The sequence below is a fragment of the Phyllostomus hastatus genome, unplaced genomic scaffold, assembly GCF_019186645.2.
Source record: "Phyllostomus hastatus isolate PE091 unplaced genomic scaffold, TTU_PhHast_1.1 phas_contig_40, whole genome shotgun sequence".
Lineage (NCBI taxonomy): Eukaryota > Metazoa > Chordata > Mammalia > Chiroptera > Phyllostomidae > Phyllostomus > Phyllostomus hastatus.
Window position 1 is genome coordinate 14994375 of NW_025333872.1, and position 26157 is coordinate 15020531.

Sequence of the window (26157 nt, forward strand, 5' to 3'; positions counted from 1 at the left end):
GGCAGGACTAGAACTCAGCTCTTTAACTCTCAACCTAGTATTCCTTTTTATTTAAAGAACATATTCTTTAAATAAAGAATATATTTTATTGTACATTTTATTGTACAATGTAAATAATTTAGAAATATGACAGTACATTCAGTATAAGCAATTCTAATACTGCCATCTTATTTGTGAGAGAGACAATAGGGAAAAGAGAATCATAGGTATTTTTACTACAGAGAAATAGTTACCAAAGCCCTCAAGGAGGGGACTTGAGGAGTTGCCACCAAGAAAGAGGTTAACTTGGAAAAAAGTCTTACTCCTGCAGCTATGAGAACCCTCAACCCAGCATCCTTTTGATCAAGAGCCAGGATACTGCTCAGGCTGTGAAAAGGGAAAAGGACACACATGAATGTGTCAAGGACATAGTTGTAGGTTTGCTTTCCTACCCGAAAATCCTAGGAAAAGCATTGTCAATACATAGTTGATTATAAAAACTGTGATGAATAATGTTAGATATTGTTAAGTGAGAAGAAAGAATACACTTATATTGACTACAGTCTTTTGTACTCACAAATAACCCAGGCATATTTGATATATCATAAAAGGTTGAAGAGTAGATCATTTGGATCAGCCCAATTGCTCAGATAACTAGAAAAACTGGTGCATGTGTGTGTGTGTGTGTGTGTGTGTGTGTTTTCTACTGCTTGAGGGTACTGAACAGCTAACAAGATGTGAAGAATCACGAAGCAAGAACCGGGAGAATACTGAAAACTGTGAGGTGAGCCCAGCAAATGGGGCCATATTTCCTCTGAGAAAGTTTGCTGATTCCAGAAGAAGCACCTGTCAGAGCAAACTTTGGACTCTAGGGCCTAGTAAAGACAAAAGCACTTGGTAAACCTATGTGCTAATCCTTGAAGGGACTATTTTCTGGACTTGAACTATCTCCATTCCAGAAATAAGATTAAGGAGATCCTAGATTACTAATGCCCTCAGATGTCTAGCAGAAGCAAATGCAAATTCTCTAAAAATAGCATCATTCTAGGCTTCAAATTATTTCTGTAAATAATTTAATACAATGTATAGCACTAATTCAAAATAACAATATTAATAATACAATATCTAGACAAAAGACAAGATGACATGAAGGAAAATTAGCAGAAACAACAGACAATAGAAATATATAGGGGTATACTGGTGTTACCAAACTTAAAAAAAACACAACTATATTTACTATTTAAGGAGATAAAGGACAAGATTAGGAATTTCAGGAGAAAACTAGAAACAAAAAAGTATTTCAGTTTTGATAAGTTATCACAGTAATATAATAAAAGAAAAAATTAGATGCACAGAATTATTTGATAAAATTATCAGTTTAAAACAAAACTCTTAGTAATAGGGCATAAAAGGAAATTTTCTTAGTCCAAAAAAGTATAACTATCAAAAATCTACTGCAAACAGCTCTGGCCAGAGTGTCTTAGTGGTTGCAGCGTCATTCCATAACCAGAGGGTTGTGGGTTCAGTTCCCCATCAGAGCCCATTTGTAGGATGTGGGTTCATGTCCTGGTGCAGCAGCGTTTGACCCTGGTCTGGACCCGTGTGAACGCTAGTCCTGGTCCTGGCGTGGATCCCACGTCTTCTTGTGTAAGAAGGAAACCAACCAATCCATGTGATGACTATGTTTGTCTCTCTCACTTCCTCTCTCCCTTCCTTCCTCTCTTTAAAAAAAGATAAAAATAAGGAAAAGCAAATGAAAATGTCCTTGGGGTGAGGGTAGAAAAAATCTACTACACACAGCATATTCAGCAATGAAATGCTGAGATTAAACTCTCTGAGATTAGGAACTAGGCAAGATACTCTATCTCCTTCTATTCAACTGGAGGTCTTAGCAATACAACTACAAGGAAAATAAAGGGTATAAAGATTGAAAAGGAAGAAATAAAACTGCCATTACCTAAATGAATGATTGACATGTAAAAAATGAAAAAGAATCTACATTTTATGCTAGTGAAGGCAATACAAAAATACCAACCAAAAAAAATAAAGTTAGAGAAAAATGCCATTTACCATAGCATCAAAAAATACTAAATTTCTAGGAGTAAATCAAACATAATGTATATAGTACTTAACACATTACTGAGAGAAAATTAACGACCTAAATAAGTGGACATACTACGTTAACTGGTTAGCAAATTCAGTATTATTAAAAAATGGCCCCAAATTCATTTATGGGTTCAAAGCAATTATAGTCAAAATCCCAAAGGGTTTTTATTTTTGCAGATTGACAGACTGACTCTCTTATTTATGTGCAGATGTAAAGCACTTCCAAGAATAGCCAAGACATCCTTGGAGAACAAGATTGGTGGATTTGCTTAACAACATATCACAATATATTATTAAAGTAGTTATGACAAGAGAGTAATTGTGCAAAGATAGATAACTAAGCCAGTGGAATAGATGAGACAGCCCAGAAAGACCCGCACACACTAAATGTACGTGACAAATACGGCACTGCCAAGGGGTTGGGAAGGGAAGTTCTTTTCCATAAATCATATCATAACAATTAGATATCCATAAGGGAAACAAGAAGAAAATATAGAAATCAATTCTATATTAACTGATTTAAATGTAAAAGGCAAAGCAATAAAATTGCTTAATAATAGTATTATTTTAACCCTACAGTAGGGAAGGATTCTTTAGCAGTATACAAAAAGCAGTAACCATTTCAAAACATACATTTGACTACATTAAAATGGAGAGTTCATGTTTCTCAAAAAAACACCAATAAGAGAGTAAAAAAGGAAAGGACAGAGTGGGAGAAGATGTTACTACAGAAATCAACTAAAAACTCATATCGAGAATATCTAAAGAGCACTAAAATCATTTTTAAAAATAAGAAACTTGAAGCAGGCATTTTACAAAAGAGGATATCCAGAGGGCCAATAAACATGAAAAGGTGCTCAGCCTTTTTGGTGATCAAGGAAGTACAAATTATCACCACAGTGAATTGTCTCTTCTCACCTACCAGGATGATTAATGAGTTGGTGATAATATGGAACAATAGGAAAATATCATGCTGTTAGTGACATACTCGCTTAGGAAAATAGTTTGGTAAAATCAAATATACCAGGTTGTGCCAAACTAGTACACATGTGTGCACTAGAGATAAAGGACATTCATAAAAGCATAATCCATGATAGCCAAAAACAAACCTAGATACCCATCTATAAGATACTGGAGAAATAAATTATAGCATATTTATAAAATGATTTGATTCTGTTCAGCAATAAAAATTAATGAACTATGGCTACAAACAACAAGGATAAGTCAGTCACATAAACATAATTTTGAATGTAAGAATTCAGACACAAAAGAATATGTATATATTGTGTAACTTCATTTATATGAAAATTTAAAAATCCAGGCAAAACAGGACTGTTTAGGGCTGCCTCCTTGGTAGTAAAGGTGATAAAACCACAACACTCAAGATGATGGGTTCCTTGGTGGGGAAGGGGAGATACTGACTGGGCAGGTGCTTTGTAGATTCTGTCCATGTCTCTTGAGCAGTGGTAGTTACGTGGGTGTTCCCTTTATGAAAAATTTTTGAACTGTACATTTTGTTTTTCTGTATTTTCTCTGTGTTAGAGTTCACAGTAAAAAAGTATTTAAAAGAACACCAACAGGACTATTAGTAAAGAAGGGGTGTGCATCTTCCTATGAGCAAGAAAAAGAAGTGGTGTCCTGGTTGTAGTAATCTTCAAAGGTTTCTCCCTGAGAGAAATAGAGTAAAATAGAGGGCATATTCATTCAGTTCATCACAAAAGCTCTGAAGGATGAATCCCCAGCCCCCTTGCTATGCTCCTGCCTGTAGCACTGCTCAAAACTTTGTATTTTATTCTAAGTGTGATGGGAATTCTCAGGAGGTTTGAGAACAAAGGAGTGATGTGTTTTGATTTTATTGTTTTGTGGTGGTGGTTTTTTAAAGAAAAATTTTGTAGTCGTGTTTGATCAAAAAAGTTTAGAGACTATTAGATTAGGGAATGGTATGAGGAAATTATTTTATTAAAAGGCAATCCAATGTCTTTTTTCAATAAACAAGAATTTATTACACACATAATTCCATGGCCTGAATGAGAAGATATGTGCAGAAGTTGTGATATGAGAAGATTTTAGTCAAGAATAAGCATGTCTGTATTTAAGTTTGTTCAATCTGGAATTTGTTGCTTAAAGGTTATGTTATCATTCTCAGCAATTTGATTTAGGAAAAGCCTTGTCTACAAGATAGTTTCTCAGAATCACTTTCAACGCTATGATTCCTCCCTTCTTAAATTTTCTTTTTAAAATTATGTGTACAAATTGATTTGTTTAAAGAACTAAATTTTAAATAATCATCTTAGTGGCCACCATGTTGAATATAATGTCAGCCAAGAGGTTTCAAATTGTCTGCCTATGGGCAGAATGTGTCCGACATATGTGCTTCGTGTGGCCTGCATAGTGCTTTAAAAGAGTTTAAGTCAACATTTTAAAATCAGGGCTTTATATGGTAATCTAGATTTCTGTCTTCTCATGAAAAATCAGAAGATCTAGCAACACTGGGCCTACCTTCTCACAAGACAACAACCAACTGGAGCTGAGTTGGGCAGCCTCCTTTGGACGCGGCATGTCCTTTCCAGGCCACCAGCCTCCCTCCCATACTGTTCATTTGTATTGTACTTGATGCAATAAGTTTAGATTAGAGACCTTGTGTCTGTAGTTATTTAATGTGTGTGTGTGGGGGGTGGGCATCTGGACAGTTCATGTACATTCAGAATATCCTTTTTCTTTTTATACTTTTCTAGGAATCCCCTATCCCAGAAGACAAAGGCCGCCGATTTGTCTTCTCTTATTTTCTAGCCACTGACATGATCAGCATCTTTGAGCCTCCTGTTCGCAATTCTGGTATCATTGGCGGCAAGTACCTTGGCAGAACAAAAGTTGTCAAACCACACTCTTCAGTGGAAAACCCGATCTACTATAGCCCTAGTGACTTCTTCATTGGTGCTGTGATTGAGGGTAGGTCTAATCACAGTTTAGGTTTCCCAACTAGCCAAGTGTATTAATTCACTTAACTCTTTTTTTTTTTAGAAAGAGAAACAACACTCTTTTTTTTTTAGATTTTATTTATTTTTAGAGAAGGAAGGGAAGGAGAAAGAGAGAGAGAGAAAGAAACATCAATGTGTAGCTGCTGGGGGTCATGGCCTGCAACCTAGGCATGTGCCCTGACTGGGAATCGAACCTGCGATGCCTGGTTCACAGCCTGCACTCAATCCACTGAGCTATGACAGCCAAGGCTCACTTAACTCTTGTAAGAGGCACTCAGGCTGCATTCTGGCGAAGGTAAAGCTAATATTCTTCCATATTGTGGCCCAGTGTTTTACTTTCCTTCCTTATTTTATCAATTAAACTGTAAATTGATTGCTTTTTGCTATAAATACAGACCCTGAACTTCCTAACACTGAGCAAATGACTGCATATAAGTTTAGGGAGCTATTGAAAGTTCATTAGTCTAGGTCACAAATGCCTGTCTGTGAATTCCTCATGGCAGGATCAGTATTATTTTACTCCTGATTGTGCGATAAAAACATAACAAAACTAAGTGTATTTCTACCCTCCCCCCAGTATTTGGCCACCGGTTCATCATCCGTGATATAGACGACTACGCTTTGAAATATATGGAGAGCAATGCTGCCCAGTATTCACCAGAAGCACTCTCATCAATTCAGGACCACATTCGAAAGCGAGCAGCTCCTGCATCAGAATTAGAAAAGTATGTTTGATTGTCTAGAATCCATTTTAACTTTGGCACATATGACAGATTTAGGAATTAATTATTTTTTTTAACAGAAATCTGTAGTTTCTTTTTTTAAAATGTTTTATTTATTTATTTTTAGAGAGGGGGGAAGAGGGAGAGAGGGGGAGAAATGTCAATGTGCAGTTGCCTCTCGAGCACCCCCTACTGGGGAACTGGCCCACAACCCAGGCATGTGCTCTGATTGGGAATTGAACCAGTGACTGTTTGGTTCACAGGCCAGCACTCAATCCATTGAGCCACACCAGTCAGGGCTCAGGAAATAATTCTTGATAAAATGTTGGGTAATCACATTTTAGATTTTCAGATTTTCCTCACCAAGTAGAATTATTGGCGATGCACAAAAGGTTTTCTGGGACCAAGATAACAATTAACAACTTAGAATATTTTCAACTTTTTTTAATTTAGCAAATAATTATTGAATGCCTAGTATGGGTCAGATAAAATCACTAGCCCTTGGGCTTTTCTAGTAAACAAAATACAAAGTTGCTTCCCTCATGGAGTTAACCTTCTAAGCAGAGGGAGATAGCCAATAAAGAGCATAAGTAAATGATACAGTATATTAGCTGATGAGTGCTATGGAAAAATGGAACAAGATAAGGGTGATAAGGGTTTCTGGAGAGTGGTAGTGGATTGCAGTTGACCAGAGGAGGTCACACCTTGGAAAGGTGTCTTGAAGGTAAAGGAATTAGCCACATGGGTATCTGGAGGAAGAGCTGTCCAGGGAGAGGGAACGCTGAGTGCTGAGGCCCTAAGTAGCAGCATACCTAGACTACTCAAGTAATACTGGCAAGAAGTAGGCCAGTGAGAGTGGTGGGAATGGGATGAGTGAAGGGCAGAGAGGTGGGAGCTGGAGTTGGAAGTTTAACAAGGGGCCAGATTGTGTAGGACCTACTAAGTCTTTGGAAAGATGTTGGCTTTTCTCTGAGTGAAATGGAAAGCCACTGTTGTGTTCTGAGTAGAAGTGGCAAGGTTTGACATATGTTTTAAAGAGCTATTGTGTTATGAATAGATTAGGAGAGAAATTAGTTAGGAATATATTGCCCTAATCCAGGCAAGAGATGCTGGTGCATGGACCAGGGTAGTATTAAAGATGGTGAGAGCTCTGGCTGGTATAGCTCAGTGGATTCAGTGCGGGCTGCAAACCAAAGGGTCGCCAGTTTGATTCCCAGTCAGGGCACATGCCTGGGTTGCAGGCCAGGTCCGCAGTACAGGGCGCGTGAGAGGCAACCACACATCAACATTTCTCTCCTTCTTTAAAAATGAATAAATAAAAAATATTAAAAAAAGATGGTGAGAGAAGTGGTCTGATTTTAGATGTATTTTGAAGGTAGATTACTTAGGGGACATAGGAGAGAGAGTAGTTGGGGATGACTGCAAGGTTTTTGGCCTGAACAACTGGAAGGAAGGAGCTGCCATCATCTGAGATTGAAGATGATGTTCCTTTGGCATAGAGGAGGTTTTTTAGGAGGAGAGGATTTCAGTTTGGGCTACACAAGGTTTAAGATAGCTATTAGATGTCCACGTAGAGATATCAGTCAGGCCGTTGTTGTATAAATCTGGAGTTCAGGCAAGAGGCCTGGGCTGAAGATGCAAATGCGGGAGTTGTTGGCATATAGATGATATTTTAAGCCACGGGACTGGGTGAAATCTTCTGGGTCCAGATGAAGAAAAGAAGAGCTGCAAGGACTGATCTTGGGGTCCTCCAACACTCAGAGCTTGAGAAGAAGAAACTGAGTGAGACGACTAGCGAGGCAGGAAGAAAGCCAAGTGTGTGCAGTATCCTGGGAACTGAGCAAGGAGAGTGTCGTCTCCGTGTGCAGAGTAGTGTGGGGCCATGAAAATGACAGTGAAGCATGGTCTCAATAGTCAGTGGGAAAGTTCACCATAAAAATTATTGTATAATCATACAATAAAACTCTGAAAAACTCTGATGATTATAAATATATAGGGAAATGAAAAAGTAGTAATACTAATTTTTATTTAGTACACATGTTTAAAACATGGCCAGCATGGAAAATGAAAGCGTTTTATTTCCTTGTAAAAAACTTATCAAGAGTAGTAGTTTAAGCAGAGCTTGCTGCCTTTTTCTCACCATATAACTTATACGGAGCAAACATGTTTTCTGTGCCCTGGCAAACTGTCATATCCTTGCTAATTTTGGATCAATTTCCAAAATGTTATTATTTTTGCTTTCAGTGTTGTGGAATATCTCCTAGAGTTCCTTTAATGACAGTGAAATATCTCGGAAAGTGTCTTTACTATGCAGTGTTTTGCTGGCATCTGGGATCTGTCCATCCCCGTCATCATGATCGCTCTCCTCACTGCATGTTGGTGGGCGGCCCCACTTACTGACGCCAACAGTCGCTTGAATGGCCGCAGCCTTAGCAGTCCCACAGTCAGCTCTCTCTTCCATAACGCCATTACGTCTGATTCAGATTTTACTCCCAGCGTTACCACTTTTTATTTCTTTGTTGCACTTTCATCTGCATTGATCAGTTCTCTCTTTTGTAAAACGTCACATGGGTTCATCACTGAGAGACCTGGAGGCCACTTGGCTACACACTTTGTTGTCTGTGTGTGAACCAGAAACAGGTGCCCAGTGACCAGTCACCGACAGACTTTGAAAGAAGTGGTGTGACTGTCACTGATCGTGATATGTATGCATCCATTAGGTATGTACTGATTTAGTGGACTGAAACGTGGTGCTGAATTTGTACTTTATGCAGTTACTCACAGTTACAAGCTGGGGTAAGTGAAGTTTGAGCCATGTTGTTGAGAGACTGGGTTACTTAAACAGTAACTAAAACTCGTGCATGTCAGAACTGTGCAAAGGGAAAATTGCCTGTGTATCAAGGGAGACAGACTAATTCATTTTGTCAAATGGGGATTTAGCGATGTAGGGGATGTTGGGAACTTAATGAAGAGTTTCAGTTGAATGGGAGTGCAGGAAAACCAAAAACCTGTTGGGAGGTTTTTGAGAGAATGGGAGGGGAGGAATTCAAGAATGGACAGATGGACAAATGGTGTGAGGAAGCTTGGTGCAAAGGGCAACAGAAATGGGGCAGTAGCTGGTGGAAGAGGAAGTAGAGTTAAGACAAGAGTTTGTTTTTAAGACAGCATGTTTATTTGTAAGTGGGAATGATTCCATGGAGAGGGGAAAACGTTGATACCTGTATGTGAGAGGGGAGATCTGTGGAGCATGTGGGAGACGTTGGGGTTGGCCCACAAGTGGAGGCACCGGCTTTAGACAAAAGCACCAAGCATCCATCTTGGACGGTGGTTCTGAAATTTTTGGTCTCAGGAGACCTTTATACTCTTAAAAACCTGAAAGGGTGCTTGTTTCTGTGGTCTATATCTGTTAATATGTACCATCTTAGAAATTATATTTGACATTTAAAGTATTTATTAATGTTTTAAAAACAGTAATAAATTCATTTCATTTTAATGCAAGTAACATGATTTTATGCAAAGCAACTACATTTCCCAAACAAAAAAATTTAGTGAGAAGAGTGGTGGTGTTTTAAAAATTGTTTTGCACATCTGACTTTATTAATAGAAGACAACTTTGTTTTCATCTGCTTCTGTAATGAGCCTACTGTGACTTTATTCATCATGTGACCTTTGAAAAACTCCACTGTGCATTTGTGAGAAGATGAGTAAAAAAGTAAATAATTACTAACTATTATTATGAAAATAGTTTTGACCTCACAGACTCCCAAAAGGGTCTCAGGAGCCTCCAGATGTCCTGGGATTAGTCTTTGAAAACTTGGTCTGTGGTAATAGTTAGAAGGTGGAATGTGGGGAGTACAGATGCTGGTTGTGGTGGATATGGTCCAGGGGTTTTGCCGATTGTCTCATTGTTATCAATGTTGTTGTACAGTTAGAAGACTGAGGTTGGGAAAGTGTTGGAGGTTTCAGGAGAGAGGAAATTTCTAACATGCTCTATTCTGTTGACTATATAAATAAAATAAATGAATATAAAAATTAAATGAAAATACATATATTGCATTATTTTGTCTACTACTAAGAAAGGAAAAATGTCAGTTATAACTGATATTCACCATCAGTTAAAAAAATGCATCCTGAATCTAGAGGTGTATAAAGTGTGGGGGAAATGTTGCATCAACACTGATGAAATATAGCAACTGTCTAGGAAAGTGGGAGGGTGAGAAGCAGAGTTTGGTGGCTGGACAGCATTAAGGGCTGAGTTGAGATTCATGGTCATACATTTAATGCAAGCACTTCTCAGAATTTTTTTCATGTCTATGACAATACCAGCAACACTGGAAAGCTTCTTGCGTTGGCATACTCCCAGTAGAATCTTTTTCATTTTTCTTCTGATTTGGTAATGATAAATAGATGCTACTGTGGCACTTAGAATGAGATAACCAATACAAATAAAGAAAAATTCAAGTTCTGGGTTAAGAGAGCCATTGCTATCTTATTTTGATCCTCACCTTCTCTCTCTCCTCTTGTGATGAGTCAGAGAGAGGAGCGAGAGAAAATGTTTGGAACCCAAGTGTCATGCCTTCCATGTCTTCTAGCCATCCTGTCCTTGGCCTCTAATGCTTCTCATCCAGTAGAGAATCCATCCACTTCAAGGAAACACAAATCCTTTATTTGACTAATCATTGTAAAAGTCGAGAAAGGAGGATCCCAAGTACTTGTCAGGCCTAAGTACTTTTTGTATTATCAGTCATAGTATGGTGAAATTGGGAATTAGCCATTTTCTTTTTCTAGGCCAGAAAATTAAAACAGTGCATAGGTAATTGAACATTGACTTTATCTGAAGTTCTTTTTTGGGTTTTGGGTCCTCACTGCAATATATTGAACTAAGACTTAGAGATAACAAATGCTCATTAACCCCTCTATGGGGAATCTGCATATGTGAAGAGCATAAAAACACATGTGTTTATATATATTACTCTCGTCCTGTTAGCATGTCCATTTGTGCTCTCCCACTCCAAGAAGACTCTCCTCACCTGTTCAAGGATCCTTTTAATCCTCTTTTTCACTTCCAGCCACCTTTCTCAATAGACATTTCCAAATATTCTGGTCTATTTTCTTTATGTCCCAAGCTCTTCCACATTCACTTTGCAGTTGGTCTCAATTATGAGAACAAATGATCCAAGGTGAGCTTCTTCAATTTTCTCACTCTTCACATTAGAATGTTTTTGTACGATCAATCATTCATTTTCTCTTTAGCTTGTTGTCAAAGGTAAGTAGCTCCCATTTCTCCAAGTATCATTCTTCTATTTTATGTTTTTCTTAATTTTTTATTTACCGATTTAGAGAGACAAGTGGAGAGGGGAGAAAGAGAGGTATCAACTTGTTGTTCCACTTATTTATGCTGTCATTGGTTGATTCTTGTATGTGTCCTGACTGAGAATGGGACCCGCAACCTTGGCATAATGGGACAATGCTCTAACCAACTGAGCTACCTAGCAGGGTCTGTTTTATGCTTGTAACTGCCTCCTTTCTGACTGCTCCTAGTAACTCTTCATAAACTGCTTTCCTGAAGTTTATTGGTTGTTTCCAAATCCAGTGGTCCCTTATCATTTATTCATTAATTCAACAGATATTTGAGCTTGCACCATCTGCCAGACCTTAGTAAATGATTAAGCAAATGTATGAAAGAATAGGGAGCTCATAGTCTAGGACAGGAGTTGGCAAATTTTTTGTGAAGAAGTAGGTAGTAAATAATTTGTTTTGTAGGCCGTACTGTCTCTGTTGTAACTATTCAGCTCTACTCTTGTAAGGTGAAAGCAGCCATAGACAAACATAAATAAATGGGTATGGCTGCATTGCAATTAAATTTTTAGAAGAACCAGCAGCAGGCTGGCTTTGACCTGTGAGCTGTAGTTTGTCAACTCTGTGGCCTAATGTTTAGTCTTTTTCAACTACATATATATTACTCTTTACCACTTGCTTTTTAAAATCCTCTCTCTTGGGTTCTAATAAGTCAAGCCTTTGTTATTTTTCCTGCTCTTTTTTCCCTACTTCTGTCAAATAGGCTGATGCTTCTCCAGGTCCTGTTTTTGGTCCCATAGTTTGCTTTCTCTAAACTCTCTTGAAATCTCACCTCCTCTCATTGCAGGTTGTCTAAATAAGTTGCTGTCCTTCTTGACCGTTCCCCTGACTCTGTTCCTCAATTCCTATCTGCCTACTGAGTGTGTCTTTATCCAGCTGAGTCACCAGCATCTCACGCAACTAAAAATGAAACCATTGTTGTTTGTATCTTCCTAGCACATCTGCTATTTCTTCCTCCTTCTTTCTTGTGTTTATCTGTTGCATGAAGTTGTGACAACAATGACTTGTGATAACAGATATAAAATCCCAAGCATAGTGCCTGGCACACAGGAGGCAAACAATGAGTGTCAATTCCTCTCTTTCTCTCAATCACAGCAGAGTTCCATTCATCTTGATTTGAGACCTTGGAGATACCTTTGACCTCTTCTATTTTGCACTATATTCACAAGCTGCTCATTTCTTTTTACTTTTTCCCTTTCTTTTGCCTCTGACTTTTCCTTTTATTCTTACTACCATTTGTTAAAGAACTCAGTCAGTTAGGAACTGCATTTGTCTGCACGTAACAACAACATTAACAACAGACAGACTGACATCAGCTTAACCCAGGGGAGTTCTGTGTTTCTCAGGAACACAGTGTCTGGTGGTGAGCAGTCTGCAGCTGGTGTGGCAGCTTTATGATGGCAACCTGATGGTTCTACTTCTCTTCTCAGACGTCATTAGCAAGTAGCTTTTGTCCTCGTGCGTTGTCACTCTGAGTCACAGAGTGAATGTTCTATCTCTGGCATTACAACCACATTCCACTCAAAAGAGAAGGAAAGGACAAAGGGTAAAATGCTGAAAAGCCAGTCTCACCATGTCTTTCCTGTTCTTAAAGGGCTTATCCAAGCCCCACCTGGCAACTTCTGTTTACATCTTATTGTCCAGTCTGTGTCATGTGGCCACTCCTAACTGCTACCCTGTTGAAAATGAGGGCTCTGTTGGGAAGAAGGATGGATGAATTGGGCAGGTAACCACCAGGCCCTGCCATATGCCTCTTACTGCTCACCTAGACTTCCGCAGTGCATCCTAACTCATCTCCCCACCTCCACACTCTTCCTTAATCCGTTTCACACACTGTTACCAAACAAGTCATCCTGGAATTTGGCTCCAAACTAATCATAGTAGTCTCCACCCACCAATTTTATTGAGGTATAATTGACAAATAAAGTTGTATGTATTTAAAATATACAAGTGATGATTTGATATACTCATACATTGTGAAATGATTACCACAATCAAGTTAATTAATCCATCTACCATGTGACATACTTACCATTTAATTTTTTTGTACATGTGGTGGAAATGCTTAAGATCCACTCTCATGAGTTTCAAGTATACAGCACAGTATTACTAACGACAGGTGCCATACTGGAATTAGATTCCCCAGGACTTTCTCATCTCATAACTGAGTCTGTGCCCTTTGACCAGCATCTCCCCTTTCCCCCCAACCCCCAGCCCTGCCAATCATTTTCTACTCTCTGTCTCTGTAAGTGTGACATTTTTAAGTGTCCCACACATACATGAGATCATACAGTATTCGCTTCTATCTGGGCCGTTTCACTAAGCATATGTCCTTCAGGGTCATTTATGTCACAAATGGCAGGATTTCTTTCTATGGCTGAATTATAATCCACATATTCACATATGTGGATTATATATATTTTTTCCTTATGTATATTCCTTATATTCATATATATACACATATAATAACATCATATTTTTAATCCATTATGGACACTTTAGTTATTTTCATATTTTGGCTGTTGAACATGAAAATACAGATGTCTCTTTGAGATATTAATTTTGTTCACTTCAGATATGTATCCAGAAGTGTGACTGCTGGATTATGTGGTAGGTAGTTCTATTTTTAATTTTTTGAGGAACCTCCCCGTACTGTTTTCCATAATGGCTGTACCAATACACATTCCTACCAACAGTGGGAGTATTCTTGTACAGGGTTCCTTTTCTCCACATCCTCACCAACTTGTCACCTCTTGTCTTTTTGATAATAGATATGTTACCAGGTATGAGATGATATATAGTGGTTTGGATTTGCATTTCCCTGATGACTAGTGATGTTGAATATGCTATCATGTACCTGTTGTCCATTTGTGTGCCCTTTTTGGGAAAATGTCTATTCAGATCTTTTGTTCATTTTTAAATCATATATTTTGCTATTGAGTTTTATGAGTTCCTTATATACTCATATTTTAGATATTAACCCCTTATCAGATATATGGTTTATTCTATGGTCTGAATGTTTCTGTGCCTCTAAAATTCATATGTTGAAATTCTGATGCCATGTGTGACGGTATTAAGAGGTGGGTCCTTTGGGAGGCGACTATCTCATGAGGCAAGTCCCTCATGAATAGAACTATTACCTTTATAACAGGTCCTAGAGAGCTTACTTCCCCTTTCGTCTCAGTGAGACTGTGGCAATGAACCAGGAAGAGAGCTCTCATTGGCCACCACATGAAATCTACAGCACTATGGCCTAGGACTTCCAGCCTCCAGAATTGTTGTTTGTAAGTCATCTAGTCTCTGGCGTGTTGTTATAGAAGTCCAAATGGACTAAAACAGTTTGCAAATAACTTCTCCCATTCCTAGGCTACCTTTTTATTTGGTTAATTCTTTCTCTTTTTTTCTTTTGCTAGTCCTTTATGTATTTCTTATTAAATTTATTGGGTGGCATTGGTTAATAAAATCATATTGGTTTCAAGGGTAGATTTATAACTACTTCTTTTTCTGGACAGAACCTTTTTAGTTTGATGTAGTGCTGCTTGTTTATTTTTGCTTTTTTGTTGCCTGTGCTTTGGGAGTCATATAAAAAAATCATTGCCAAGACCTATGTCAAAGAGCTTTTTTTATGTTTCTATTTTCCCTAGAAGTTTTATAGTTTCAGGGCTTATAGTTAAGTCTTTAGTTCATTTTGAGTTAGTTTTTCTGATTTGAATAAAATAAGGATTCATTTTCATTCTTTTGCATGTAGAGATCCAGTTTTCCCAGCACCATTTATTGAAGAGACTATCCTTTATCATTGTATATTCTTAGTTGCCTTGTCAAAGATTAGTTGACCACATATTTGTAAGCATGGGTTTATTTGGGGGCTTTCTATTCTGTTGCATTGCTTTATGTATTTGTTTTTTATGCCAGTACTATGCTGTTTTGATTACTGTAACTTTGTAATCTGGTTTGAAATCAAGAACTGTGATACCTCCAGCTTTATTGTTCTTTTGCAACATTGTTTTGGCTATTTGGAGTCTTTTATGGTTCCATATGAATTTTTTTTCTATTTCTGTGAAAAATGCCATTGGAATTTTGATAGGGATTGCATTATTTGTAGATTACTTTGAGTAGTATGGACATTTTAACAATATTAATTCTTCTAACCCAGCAGCACAAGTCTTCAATTTCTTTCATTAATGCCTTACTGTTTGCAGCATACAGGTCTTTCACCTCCTTAGTTAAATTTAGTCCTAAGTATTTTACTTTTTTAGATGCTATTGTAAATGGAATCATTTTCTTAACTTACCTTTCAGATAGTTTACTGATTTTTGTATATTGATTTTGTGTCCTGAAATTTTACTGAATATGGTGACTAGTTCTAACAGTGTTTTGGTAGAGTCTTTAGGATTTTCTATATATAAGATCCTGCCATCTACAAACAAATACAATTTTACTTTTCCATTTCCTATTTGGATACCTTTTACTTCTTTTTTCCTGCCTGATTGCCCTGGCTAGGTCTGTATTGAATAGAAGTGGGGAGAGTGAGCATCCTCATCTTGTTCACTATGAGGCATGATGTTAGCCGTGGACTCCTCATACATGGCATGCATGATGTTGAGGCACATTCTTTCTATACCTGATTTGCTCAGAGATTTTAACATTAAAGGGTGTTAGATTTTGTCAAATGCTTTTTATGTATCTAATGGGATAATCATGATTTTTATCCTTCATTTTATTAATATATTACATTTATTGACTTGGGTATGTTGAGCCATCTTTGATACAAAGGAAAAATCCTACTTGATCATAGTATATGATCCTGTTAATGTACTGTTGAACTTGATTTGCTAGTATTATGTTGAGGCCTTTTGAATCTTTGTTCACTAGAGATACTGGCCTGAACCTTCTTTTCTTGTAATGTCTTTGTCTGTCTTTAGTGTCAGGGTAATGCTGGCCCTGTATTATTATAATAATTTAGGAGTATTCCTTCCACTTGATTTTTTTGGAAGTTTGAGAGGGATTGGTATTCTTAAAATGTTGGTAGAATTCACCAGTGAAGCTACCTGGTTCTGGATTTTCTTTGTTGCGAGATTTTTGGTTACCTGATTCCATTGGTTTGTTCAGATTTTCTATTTCTTGATGATTCAGTCTTTGTAAGTTGTATGTTTCAATGAATTTTTTTGTTGGTTTATTTCCAAAAATTTATCCATTTCTTTCAGGTTATCCAATTTGTATTTATAGTAGACTCTTATGATCCTTTGTATTTCTGTGATTATCAGTTGTAACGTCTCTTTCATTTTTGAGTCTTCCCTCTTTATCTCAATTAGTGTAACTAAAAGTATGTCAATTCTGTTTACATTTAAAAAACAGCTCCTAATTTTGTTGATTTTTTTAATCATTTTTCTAGTCTTTATTTCATGTATTTTTGCTCTGATTTTATTATTTGCTTCCTTCTGCTAACTTTGGATTGAGTTTTTTCTTCTTTTTTAGTTCCTTGAGGTATAAAGTTAGGTTGTTAATTTAAGATCTGTGTTATTTCTTAATGTATGCATTTATTGCTATAAGCTTTTTTCTTGGAACTGCTTTTGCTTTATCCTACATGGCACGGCTCCAAATGACGTCTAACTTAGAGTTATAGCTTACCTTGCTGGGCACTTTGCACTCCAGACAAACAGGTTTATTATGTTAACCTTGGGCATTTATACCCTTTCACAGGCTGTTCCCATTGTCTGTTATCTATTTTATTCTGAAAATCCAAACTCACATCCTTCAAGGTCCAGGCTGTATGCCATCTCCTAGGGTGGTCCTTCCTGACCCCCTCATTGTTTGTACCTCTTGTAAATGGTAAGGGGCATTTTCTCCCCTTGTCAGTGATTTTAAAGTCTGTGTCTTAGCTCCCCTTCTGGAGAGTGGGGAGTCTTACTAAAGACACGTTACTTGTACTCAATAGTTTATTCTAAAGCTGACATTGAGCCGTACATATTCAACACATACAACGGTTGTTAGCTGAGTGAATGAATATTGATACTAGGACTGTCAAAAGAACCTAACAGCTAATGCTGGGTGTGTCTGCCGTGTCAGGTACTAAGTGCTTTATGTGCAGTAACTCATTTAATTCTCACAGTAGTCTTTATGAATTGGCTTCCCTTAAAAACCCCCATATTACAGCCCTGACCAGCGTGACTCAGCTGGATGGGTATCGTCCCACAAAGCAAAAGGCGGTTTTGATTCCCAGTCAGGGCACATGCTTGGGTTGTAGGTTCAGTCCCTGGTTGGAGCATGTATGAGAAGCAACCAATTGATGTTTCTCACATTGATGTTTCTCTCCATCTCTTTCTCCCTCCCTTCCCTCTCTCTAAAAATAAATAAAATCTTAAAGAAAGAAAACTTCCATATTACAAATAAGGAAACTGAGACACGGGGCAGTGAAGTAATCTACTCAATCATGCAGACTTTAAGTGGCAAAGCTGAGGTTTTGAATCAGGAAATCAGATCCTAGAGCTCATGCTCTTACCTACAATTTATTCTGCCATGCCAGGGAAAATGCAGCAAGGGTTTTTCCAAGAAATAAAGGGAATTCTCAGCTCAGCTTCCTGACTACCTGAAGCTCTCTGAACAAGTGACCACCTGTCCTGGGAGTGGGTTTACCCGCAGTGGGACAGAGTGGAGGCCCTGGGCCAAGGGGTCACTGCTGAACCTTTACAATTGGAATGTCCACACTAAATCTCTAACACACAGTCGGTATCAAAGAATGCCCATCACCCAACTGTGCCCTGCCCCAAAGAAACCTAAGACAGAAAGAACAATATTGCAGACTATTTGCTCTTTAAGAAAATATGTGAATTCTGTCTAGTTTTTGCTAAGTGGAGGGCTTTGCCAGAGTGCTCAGAGCAAAATATTCTAAGAACAGACTGAGAACCATGACGTCTCTCTTACCCATGTGAGATTAATCACCCTATAAAATCACATTTACTTTTATAGAAAGTAAAGGCAGGGCATCGGAGGGCTTGGCACAGAGTCTGCACCCAGCCTGTTGGCAACCCAGCCACCTCCCTCAGCTGGCAGTCCCTGTTAAGGATAATCAGCCAGCCCCTGCGTTCCTGTTAACCCATGGAACAAGTCTCAGCTTGCAGCTCTTCTACTGGGGCCCCTGCAATGAAGTAGGGGTTGTAACTCTAACTAGCTCTGTCTTAAACAGCATTGCCTGTTGCAAGCTCTCTGCATTTACTCCATGTTACTCAAAGGCAGCAGATGCCAAGGGCATTTCCCTTGTTGTGTGAAGCGGTATGAGTACCTGGTTTGTTCAGGGAATGGGGAGTTACCCTCTCTTCCCCCAAGTGACTAGATGACCACATTTTAAATTTATCTGCTCCGTGCCTCTTCTACAGCTGGGATGGTACGGAAGACTGAGGTTTGACTGCTTTATGACATGGAAATAGTTCCCTGGCAGTCTTTCATAATTCAGTGTAGATGTTGGAGTTGACCCATCAGATAAACATGTCCTGCTTATATAATAAATAATTCCAGACAGCATTTAGGTACTGGACATCTTTAACTATAATTTTATTGTTTTTGTCTTACTGCAAAAATAATACATGCACAGAAAAAAATATTCAAGTAGTAAAAATTAGTAAATACAAATAGAAATGAGCAAAAATATTTCTTAAAATTCTAAAACCCAGGGGTGAGTAGTTCTAATATTTTACTTAATATGCATATAAAATGGAGTAATTCTGAAATACTGTTTATCAGCTTTTTTTACTTGATGGTATATCATGAACATTTCTGACATTATATAAAATATTTTATGATATACTGATAGTTTAATTTTTTCAGTAGGTATTATATTCATATGGGGCATATATGTATATATAACCTGTGTGTGTATATATATGAAGGGACCAGAGAAGAGTTTTACTGCAACCCTGTCTTCCCCGTCTTCCTTCTGCCTACTTGTTACCATCCGTTCCCAGACTGCCATTGTATAATATAAGCACATGTAAACATATGTTCTTATTCCCCCACAACTTTTACACAAAACGTAGCATTCTGTATGCACCTTTGCACCTTGATTTTCTGGCTAACAGCGTACTTTTCTACTCTTTCTGCAAAGCTGGTGGGGCTGCATTGTCACTGTGTTGCCTGATTGTAGTGTGTATTTCTTAACCAGTTCTTGATTTCCGGACAATTTGTTTTTATTTCAGCTGTTTCAAAGCAGCTTCATTGATGTGTCTTTCTATACAACCCACAATGATTTTCTTGGGATAAATTATTTGGAACTCTTCTCTGGGCTGTTGCTTCATATTTTTAAATTGTTCCTGAAAGCTTATACAATTTATACTTTTTCCAACAACGATCGCCACCAGGTTGAAAGGAAATAAATTACAAGGCTATTTGGTTAAAGGGAGATAAATTACAAGGCTATTTGGAACAGTGAACTTTTTGAATATTATATAGGAGGAAAAATAGGGACAAAAAGCAGTGCTGGGTTGGTATGTGTCCTGTCCAGTGGGAGGTGGCCAGGCGTACTGGAAAGAGCACATGAGTGCTTAAGTGAGATGCCGCTTCTGGCCTGGCCTCTGACATGAGACCTGGGTAAGTCACTGAGGTCTCCCAGGCTGTTTTCTCAGCGTTGGAAAAGGGAGGGGTGCTTACTGAATTTATTTGAGCCACCTTTTATTCCAAAACGGATCTATGAAGATAAAACATGAGGGAGGTTTTTCTTACTTGAAAATCCTTTAATTTTATAACTGTACCTTCATGTTCAGAGGAAATAAAAATTGGGCTGCTGCCTCTCCTGGTTGTGATTTGAAGGGACACACATCCCTTCTCCTAATGCTCTGACATACTAGCCTCCCTCCATTCAGTAAATGCTAAGCCTAAGCTTCTCAACCACTGCACAGAGCAGTCTCTTAACTTCCATAAATAACCTTTACAAAATTCAGAGTGAATTGGAGAGGGAATGTTAAAAGTGTGAGAGATCCGTGATTGCATAAGTTATCAATAAATATTTTTTTAATTCAGACATTTATTTTTAGATGATGTAACATGGATAATGCAGATTGTGAGACCCCCACAAATGAGGAATGTGGGGCCGTGGTAGTGTCAGATCTGGCTGTTGGTGGGACAGTAATTTAACAGATGGCAGCAGGGGAGGCTGAGCGTCAGTGCCCACGCTGCCCCTGACCAGGCTGCCTTGATGTGGAGCTCACCCGCTGGAGCCAGGCAAGTGTTCAGCAACTGGCCAGCTTGCCGTCAAAGCTGTTTGTCATTAGAAGCTTCCCCAACTGCACAAAGTGAGAGCTTCGGTCACTGAGGTGAGATTGGTCAAGAATAAATTCCGTGTTCCATCATTTCCTTCCTTTCTCTATAGTAAACAAGCTGAAGTGGACCCAAGCGTGCAAGAACTGGAAGCATTGATAGACACAATCCAGAAGCAAGTGAAAGACCTTCCACACAGAGACAACATCTGTGAGGCGTTTCAGGTTTATGACAAGGAAGCTTCAGGATATGTGGACAAAGAGGTGTTCTTTAAAACCTGTGGTTCTCTCAACATCCCAGTTGACGACTCCTTGATTAAGGAGGTCAGTAAGAGTTATTCTTGCCAGCCGATTGCAGAAGCTGAGCACCGTTCATTCTCTCCCAAAGACAATCACATGTGGATTTTGTTTTAACAGGGGAAGGTCTAGGATGCTCAGACTAGACCTTCTCAGTCCTGATTATGGCCTTCCCCTTGCTTCTGTCACTGGCATTTTTTTCTTAGTGCTGTTGCATTGCATCTCGTTAAGTGCTATGGGGCCAGGCAGCCCAGAGAGTGCCCCTGTAGGGGCAGCCCCGAAGGGGCAACTCAGAGGCAACTGGGTTGAGCGGGTTGGTGGGCAGCCTTTGACACCCTTCACAGTGGTAAGTATGTTAGCCCACCTATATATAGGACTGGCATGGAGAAGGCGTGGCCACTGCCCAGGGACAGGAGGGGTCGCATGGTGACATGGACCGTCTCCTCCTAGAATTTTCATGAGTGAGTTGAACCCCTTTAGCCAGAGTTCCCCCAGAAGTCAGACAAATTCCTCCCGCCGCACCTGTGACTGTGACTTGTTCTCATTGGAGACATTCTCATTGATTAAGAGCACTGAGGTACTGCAGACCTTAAAGATCTTTTAGCAAAAAGGAATATTCAGAGTTAAGATTCATTTAGGGAAGGCTTTAGTTGAGGGCTAGAGTGACTAGGTTGGAGACGAGGATATTTTGTAGACAGAAACATTAGCATGGAGCAGGGAAGGCGGACAAACGAGTGTTTCGTTTGCATGGGCCAAAGCCTTTAGCTTCCCAGATCTTGGGTTGACAGCACACCCGGATTTTGACTTTTCAGTCATGTGTACTGTGTGGACCCGACATGAGAGGAGCTGCAGTCAGTGGAAGGTGGGACAGGGAAGGGGGTGGGATGGGCCTGCACGTGTCTTATGAGGTAACCACAGCAAATGGGCCCACTGCCCTCACAGCCGAGCTCCAAAGGCCACAGCCTGCTCAGTGACGTCACTCGGTCCTGCTGCTAGGCTGTGGGACAGCAGGACAGCAGTGTGCACAGGGTGCTGGGTGGCCAAAGCCTTGCACTTGAATATAAAAACAATTAAAAGTGCTTAAAAAAACATTTAAAAAATGACAATGCCCTTATAAATGCACATGTTAGTCCTGAAATCTCAGGCAGGCAGGCCATTTACTCTGAGGTTTGATTTTATTCACTGTAAGAGGGGATAACATCTGACCTACCTCCTGGGTTCCCAGGATCATTTCAGAACCAATTGAGGACATCAAAACTCTGAACTGGTTTGCAAAGGCCGGGGACCACTGCGGCCATGCGCACGCTGCCATTACGCAGAAGGCGGCCCCGCACGCCTGCTCACCCGCTGTTGTCATTCTCTCCCACAGCTAATCAGGCTGTGCCACCACGGAGAAGACAAGATCAACTACTACAACTTCGTCCGTGCTTTCTCAGACTGACCTGGCCGAGGAGAGAACGCAGCACAGTCCTGTGAGGTTGGACCCACACTTTGAAGTATACCTTGTATTCTTTGTAGAGGCATTTACAGAGCCCGTGACATTTCATTTATATACATATATACATACTTATATATGTATGTGTATGTATAGGTATATTTTGTTCTTATATTTCTGAAGTCTAAATTAAATTGGATCTTGTAGGAGCTAAAATTGGTGCCTTACTGAGGGAGGTAGGGGCAGGGGTGTTGTGATGGTTCGTTCTATGTGGCAGGCTGACCGGGCCTTGGGGTCCCTAGATATTTGGTCCAACATCATTCTGGGTGTCTGTGAGAGTGTTTCTGGATGTGATTAACATTTGAATTGGTAGACTGAGTAAAGCAGGCTGCCCTCCCCGATGCTGGTGGGCCTCATCCAACTCATACAGGCCTACGTAGAACAAAAAGGCTGGCCCTCCCCTAAGTAGGAGAGAATTCCCCCTGCCTAACTGCCTTCAAACTGGGACACCAGCTTTTTCCTGCCTCTGACTTGAACCAAAGTGTTAGTTCCTCCTGAGGCCCAAGTATGTGGGCCTTCAGACCGGAGCTACGCCACCAGCTTCCATGAGTCTCCTCCAGTTTGCTGACTGCAGATCTTGGGACTGGTCAGCCTGCAGAATCGTGTGAACCACTTCCTCAGAATAAATCTCATTCTCTCTCTCCATGCATCCTACTGGTTCTGTTTCTCTGGGGAACCCTAGTACAGGTGTACAATGATGAAGAGCAGGAGAAAAGAGAGAATTTGCTAGAAGTGCCATTTGGGGTTTTGGAAATAAACATACAGTGCTGGTATTGCTGCTCAGCCAATGCCCCAGCTCCTCAGCTGCCTGGTTGCGCCAGTATTGCAGGGAAATACACCAAGTGTTTTCCAAACTGTGCTTCTAGGCCCATTAGCAGATCTGAATTTTTAGAAAATGAAATAGAAAATATCAAAGTGTGGTGCTCATACATAATAGGGTATGTACTGTTTTGTGAAACTTCGTTTCAGCGGGAATGTGTATTTACTGGGTTGTTAGGTAAAATGTATTTGTTGATGTGGTTTGTAGTTAAAAAAAAGAAGAAAATTTAGAAAACTCTGCTTTTAGACAGCCTGCCTTGAGATAGAAGGAAAAGGCCAGTAGCAGTTACTGGTTTTCTGATAAGCTTGGATGGACTTTCTAGAATCAGAGCTGTTCCTTAAGGTCAGCCACCAACCTCATCCTTATAAATGCTGTGTCTGATCCCTCCCTTACCCAAAAAGTGGTGTAAATGAGGATGGTGTTTTACATGATAGAGGATGCCTGGCCCTCTCTGAACTAGCGGGGAACTTGCCTTGGTTTGACCTCTCCTAATGAGCCAAACGACCTCTAACCAGCTGAATAAAAGGCCTGCAAATGTATTGTGTTGACTGTCCCTTTTCTGCTCAGGTTGCTATGTCCAGAAGGATCCATGTTTTGTTTTGTTTTGTTTTCTCAAGTCACTCATAACTATTTTAAGAGTCTAATTTTTAAGTATTTAAAAGTTCATTTCAATCTAAAATAAAAACACAAAGCTCTGTCCTGCCTGCCCCAGCTCAGTCCTGCCCCAGCTCAGTCCTGCCCCAGCTCAGTCCTGCCCCAAGCTTGGAAGTGTGTAGCAAGTGTGTTGGGGGGAGGGGGGTGCAGAAGGAGGAGGAAGGTGAGGGAGTGGGTCAGGCAGATATAGTGGGTTTCTTCCTTCTGGTTTCTGTTCCTTTTGCCCCCACTCAGCCATACTGCTGTTTCTGGTGTTTCTGGTGTCTGGAAAGGTAGGGGTAGAAACCAGAGGAAGAGGGCAAAGTCTAATTGCTGAGGCTGGCAAAGTCCTGAGGGGGGGCCAGGACCCTAGAGGCTGGCTGTTTCTCCCAGGGCACGTTGCACTGACACAGATGGCCCAGCTCCAGCTGACCGCCTGGCTCCGACAGAGCACCCCTCCAGGCTCCTCGTCTCAGGAGATCTTCTCGGAGGCGGCTCTTTCAGGCTGGCTTGCCCTTCCAGGGTGTCCACTCTTGCCCAGCATCCCCCTCTGTATGACTCTCTGGGCTGTGCAGTCAGGCAGCTCAGCCAGTCCCTTCCCTTGAGACTTGTTTTAGGTGAAGGTACCCCAGATCTTGTGCTCCTCAAACTCCAGGGGAACACGTCAAGCCCGAGGCTGTTAAAGCACCCCCATCAATGCGCTTGTAGACCTGCAGCTCTCTGAGGGCCCCTTTCCAAAAACCCGTGCTCTCCGGTGATGGCTGCATCAGCCTGGCCTGCCATGGACCAGCGGAATCTGCAGAAGCTTTGGGCCCTCTTTGGCAAGCCTCCCCGGAGCTGCCCCAGTCTGTACTACATGGAGATGCGTGCCAACCCTTGTCCTGAACCGAAGTGGAGACAGCAGGAAAAAGGTCTCATTTACCGTAACATCCTCTTACCTACCCTTTGAGAGCCAGGTGCTCATAGCCCTGCTAAGGTCATTTCTGACATCTCCCTGTTTAGTCTCCTGTATCTTTTCCATTGTAATTGGGAACCAGGATTTAAAAGTCAGCCCGCTCTGTTAGAGAAGTGTCTCAGAGTGAGATTGGCACTATTCCCACATATGCCTTCAGCTTGCTGTCCATGCCTCACCTTCCATGTTTACCCAAGACAGAGAAGTTGAGATCTGCCAGCACCGGCAAAGGTGTGTAGCAGCTACTTCACAGAAGACCAGGGCCAGCAGGTCATTTCTGTGGTGTCCACACTCACTGCTCACCACTGCCAGTTTATGCGGGGCATCCAGGTATAGGAGACACAAGTCAGAGCGACTCAGTTTTCCCAGTGAGATCCTGAATGGCAGTGCCACCAGGAGGGGTCATGTAGACTCCCTTATGCTGGTTACACCTGGCATGCATCTGGAGCCCTGGCTCTGGTGATGGAAGAGCTGGGTGTTAGCCTGAAGTAAGCTCTGTTGTGGGAAGAAGAAATAAGCATCCTTTGACTGGGCTGCCAGGGAGCTGAGACGGAATGAGCAGACATCCCCTATTAGTGTTTGCAGGAGCAGGGGCACCTATTACCGTTTGCACCTGAGGCAATGCAACCTGAGGCATGCATGTAAGACGGTTTAAGACGGCTTCCAGACTTAGTGCTAGCAAAGTCTGGTTCTGTGTAAATGTTGGCTGTGAGTCACCACTACTCAGGCCCTAGCCCTGTACTCTGTGCCACCGGGGGGCCTTGAACACACCACCTAATTAGGGTGTATCAAACTCACCTACAGGCTTTGATGGTACTTGGGACCAACAGAGATGTTTCCAGAGAATCGAGGGTCCCTTGGAGAGTGACTCCTGGATATCCTGCTGGTACATGAGTATGAGCGGGTTCATTTAAAAAATGTATTGATTGAGTGCTTTATTTGTACCATGAATTTAGCATGTACTATCCCTAAGTCACTATCACTCTCTGCAAAAACAAACAAGTAAACCAAAACTGCAGAACAGAGGTGAGAAACAGGCTCAGCAAGGTTACTTGCTCGAGGTCACCTAGCTTCTCACAGCAGAGCAGGGCTGCAACCTAAGCCCGCACCAAAGCTTGCCCTCCACCAGCGCTGCTTACCTGCGCCTCAGCTGAAGGTTTCCTGTTTAATCCTCATACCCGTGGGTGTCCTTTGGCTAACTGCCCCCTGTAACTCTACTCATCCCTGATCTTTCTCTGAAGACGGTGGTTCTGGAAAACACAGCAGTCAGCTACAGGCAATACAACACCTGACTGACTCCAGCAATGCCCACCGCCCACCACTGTTACTAATACTTGGACATCTATTCGTTACCAACACAAACAGCTGATGGCTTTCACTTAATCTCATCTTCTTCTAGCCAAATGACTTCATAATAAACGGCAAGCCTGGTGGAGCTCCCAACTACAAACCCCATGTCAAGAAAACTCCTTTCCACTCTTATACTTTACTGTTATGGACTCAAATAAAAATGATGCTTGTTATTATCTAGTATCTGGGTAACTCTTTCTCCATCCATTCCAGTTCTCTAGC

The 26157-nt window shown here is 40.5% G+C and overlaps 1 protein-coding gene across 2 annotated transcripts in view; it reads left to right on the forward strand.

The window, feature by feature from the left end:
* The window catches only part of EFHC1 (EF-hand domain containing 1), a 71155-nt gene extending 47550 nt beyond the window's left edge, over positions 1-23605 (forward strand). For both annotated transcript variants that reach the window (XM_045843609.1, XM_045843610.1), the window contains 4 exons: positions 4821-5034; positions 5641-5788; positions 20502-20712; positions 22055-23605. In XM_045843609.1, the coding sequence (XP_045699565.1) occupies positions 4821-5034; positions 5641-5788; positions 20502-20712; positions 22055-22126 (645 nt within the window). In that variant the 3' untranslated portion in view covers positions 22127-23605. The remainder of the gene's footprint in view (positions 1-4820; positions 5035-5640; positions 5789-20501; positions 20713-22054) is intronic.
* Positions 23606-26157: the final 2552 nt, after the last annotated feature.